Here is a 3779-nt window from a genome sequence, read left to right as displayed (position 1 = left end):
AGCCTGCTTCTCCCTCTCCCACTCCCCCTGCTTGTGTTCCCTCTCTCGCTGTGTGTCTCTCTGTCAAATAAATAAATAAAATCTTTAAAAAAAAAATCACATCTTGAAAAATGTTTTATTTGAGAGAGCATGAGTGGGAGGAGCAGCAGAGGGAGAAGAACAGGCAGACTCCCTGCTGAGCAGGGAGCCCGATGCGGGGCTCAATCCCAGGACCCTGGGATCATGACCTGAGTGGAAAGGCAGACGCTTAACCGACTGAGCCACCCAGGTTCCCCTTAAATCTTTGAATATACTTAAAATAGCTGCTTTAACAGCTTGTCTGCTAATTCCAAACTTCAGGTCATCTTGGGATTAATTGCTATAGACTGTCTTTTCTTTTGATGGTGGGTCACATTTTCCTGTTTTCATGTCTACTGCTTACTGTATACTGGACATTATAAGTAATCCATTGTAAAATCGCTGGATTCTTTTATCTTACACTGAAGACTATTGATTTCTGTTCTTCCAGGCAGTTAAGTTACCAACTGATCCCCTTGAACTTATGGAGGCTTGGTTTTATTAAGGTGGGTCTGTTTGATTTTGCTCTTAGTATTAATAGGATGAAGACTTTAATTCAGAGACATACACTTTAATCCTAAAAAAAATGTCCTTCTGAGGTTTCAGTGGAAAGCCCAAGGTGTTTAGCAAAACCCTCTAACTGGGAAACACTTAAACTTCAAACTCTGCAGTAGGCAGCACCAAATGTTTCTGCTCATCTCTCTTAGCGTTGCAACTATTGCTTTCTGCTTGGTTCCTTACAGTCTTCCTTAAGCAATTGTAGTCTACACTCAGCCAAAGATTTGAGGTAGTTTATATATCAGATTTGGGGTTCCTTCTTTTGGCTCCTTCATTTCTGGATTTCTTTTCTTAATCTCCAGCAGTTCTGGAGGCCCTAAAGTTTTTCCCAGATACTCTAAGCCAGTAAGACTTCAGTGTGCTTGAATTTTAGCTGTCCAGCATCCCTTGGACTGGGGAGTTCTCTTAAGAAAGAAGCTACAGGGGCGCTTGGGTGTCTCAGTTGGTTAAGCAGCTGCCTTCAGCTCAGGTCATTATCGCATGGGTCCTGGGATCCAGCCCCATGTCCGGCTCCCTACTCAGCAGGGAGTCTGTTTCTCCCTCTGCCTCCTCCCTCCCCGCCTCACCATGTGTGTGAGTGTGCTCTCTCTCTCTCTCTCTCTCTCTAATAAATGAAATCTTAAAACTATAAAAGTAATCTTATCCAGTTCAATTCTTTTTTTTCCCCAAGCATACTACCCTCCAATTTATGCATACTTTTAGTTATTCTCCAGTGCTTTCAAATAGTTTTTCTTAAAATTTTGTCCAAAGGGTAAAATTCTTAGCTGTAGGAGATTTATTCTGACCCAAGCTGCTACTCCCTGACTGAAGCTGCCGTGTCTCTGTGTTTCCCAGTAAGGAGTCCTGACTAGAGATGAGGTTCGTGTGGAGAAAAATTGGGCTGTGGTGGGCTAGAGTATATAAGGCCTTAAAGGCCAGGCAATGGATATTTTACATGATGGAGTAGACGATAGGGAAAGGGTCATGTCTGAAGTATAGATAGCTTTTGTTTTTAAATATTAGAAAGATGCTGACATTTATTATAATTCATGGAGAGACTTGACATGTATTCAAATGAATTGGTATGGTATTTCCATCATTTACATGAGGCAAATGTCAGAACAGAAGACCCTCAATTTATCCTTGTAATTATAAGTCCTTTCCTTCCCCTTTTTCCTGCTGTCTTTCTTCCTCTCCCCTCCCCTTTCTTTTTCTGCCTTTTTTGTCTTCTCTCCCTCCCTTTCTTGCCTCTTTATTTTCAAGTTTGTGACTAACGCATGAAGAGAATACCAGAGCTATTCAAATATGTGACAAGAATTCAAATTTAGTCTTCAAAGAGAGGCCCCAATTTTTTACTTAGTAAAAGCATTTATTTTGTTAACTTCACTATTCCCAGTGCTTAGCAAAATGCCTTGTACTAGTAGAAAAAGGAAAAAAAAATAGTAAAACCAGGGAAATCATTAAATTGTAATGTATCAATTCAAAAAACCTACTGTGAAGTGTCTACAATTATAATTGGTAATTCTATGTAACAACTTGGAAGAATGGTTTTGATCAAAGCATGATAGAAAATTATATGTATGCTGTAATGCAGACTGGAAATATACACATGACAAAGATTGGAAGGGAATACACAAAATGTTAATAGATGTGTGATGATAGGATTATGAATGTTTCTAAAACATTTTCAAAACAGGGAAAAATGTCTTTTGAAACCTTTTTTTTTTTTAATTTGGAATTGTAATTATGTACATAAATAGCAACTTGAGAACGAAGAGTTCTAAGGCTAGACATTATCTCTAGGTGAAAGGATTTCCGATTAGTCCACTTGCAGTATGGAATCACCCAAGATAACAAAGAAGCCTAGTATAGTTTGTCCTGAAGAAGAAAGCCAATTTACTATATTCAGTACTGGCTTCTCTGCCATTTTTCTGTAGAAATACTGGTTTACTGCATGGAGTTTCCAATGTTTACCTATAACTGATTAAAATGGGCAGAGCATGGAGCGTTCTATTTATTTCCAGGTGAATTCTTCACATTTCCTGGCTTTTGAAAGTTCTTCCACAAATCTTCTACGACTATGTATCCTCATAAACCCCAGTCAAATAATTTCTCCCCACTGACCTGGACAAATACGATGGCTTGTTGTAGATAATAAAGAGAGGCAGCAAGTCCCATGAATCTAGGTGGATACACCAGCTTCTTTATTTTTGAACCTCTAGCCAAAAGAAGTCCAACAATGCCAGCAAAACCAATAACACCAAGTCTTGGAAAAAATCCAGGAGGTGCATCTTGGAGATATTCATAGCTGCCTAACCCCCATTGAACCAAGTTCTGCATCCTGGACTTAGTTTGTGAGTACATTTCCTGACACCAACTTGTATAAGGCTCGCAGTAACGTCGGAGATGTGAAATGCTTTCTTCAAGTGGGGTCCTTGGCTCCTCCACATATTTAGATTGACCCTCAGGGACGGAGTAGAGTGAAAGCTCATTAACCTTCACGGAAGTTTTGTGAGGTGAGTCCTTTTTAGGTGATGCATAGACTCTGAAGGTGAGCAAACCCAGGCTGGCTGGCCCCACAGATTTCTGAATTACCTTGAACATGCTGCTGGAAGAGGTGGCTCTGGCCGAACCTTTTTTTGTTTTGTTTTGTTTTGTTTTGTTAGAGGAACTTCCATAGGAATGCATAGGGGCTGTATTTGGGGTCTTCCATTTAAACATCGAGGACTTGGAGTTTAAATGTTTCAGGATTAAGCAAGGTACACCTTTTAGCCTACAATTAAAGAAAAATCTCTTAGCCAGGGTCTCCTGGTGACCATCTCATTTCCCTAGGTGGCAGAAAGCTTGTACCTCTCCCCTGGCGAACACACGGGACTAACATCATTGTGGATTTAGTAGCTGATTGAGAGATGCTGGGCATGCAGGAGACAGACAAGCATCATGAGATCTGGTAAAGCCTGAATCCTTCTGTGGTTTCAGATGGATAATCACAAGATGCCAAGGGTACCCAAGGAAAAGATGGGAAGTAACCTCAGGACAGAGGGTAAATTTGCATCATCTAGCTGACATACCCTGCCAATCCTGGTGATGTTCCTCCTCACTCCTGTGCCTATGACACAGTGTGGCTGGAAGATGAGATTGGAAGACTGATAAGCTGGACTGAGGTCTTCCTTGTGGTGTCTATA

The 3779-nt window shown here is 40.7% G+C and overlaps 1 protein-coding gene across 1 annotated transcript; it reads right to left on the bottom strand.

Moving 5' to 3' along the window:
• Positions 1 to 2682: 2682 nt before the first annotated feature.
• On the bottom strand, positions 2683 to 3198 carry LOC113933939 (MICOS complex subunit MIC26-like). The gene has a single exon (XM_035723799.1). It carries the CDS (start codon positions 3196 to 3198, stop codon positions 2683 to 2685), a length of 516 nt encoding a protein of 171 aa, XP_035579692.1.
• Positions 3199 to 3779: the final 581 nt, after the last annotated feature.

Source organism: Zalophus californianus, chromosome 13, assembly GCF_009762305.2.
Source record: "Zalophus californianus isolate mZalCal1 chromosome 13, mZalCal1.pri.v2, whole genome shotgun sequence".
NCBI classification, from domain to species: Eukaryota; Metazoa; Chordata; class Mammalia; order Carnivora; family Otariidae; genus Zalophus; species Zalophus californianus.
This window is presented reverse-complemented; position numbering and strand designations above follow the sequence as displayed.

Coding starts and splice junctions, on each gene's coding strand:
- LOC113933939 (XM_035723799.1), bottom strand. CDS start 3,198: ATGTTCAAGGTAATTCAGAAATCTGTGGGGCCAGCCAGCCTGGGTTTG.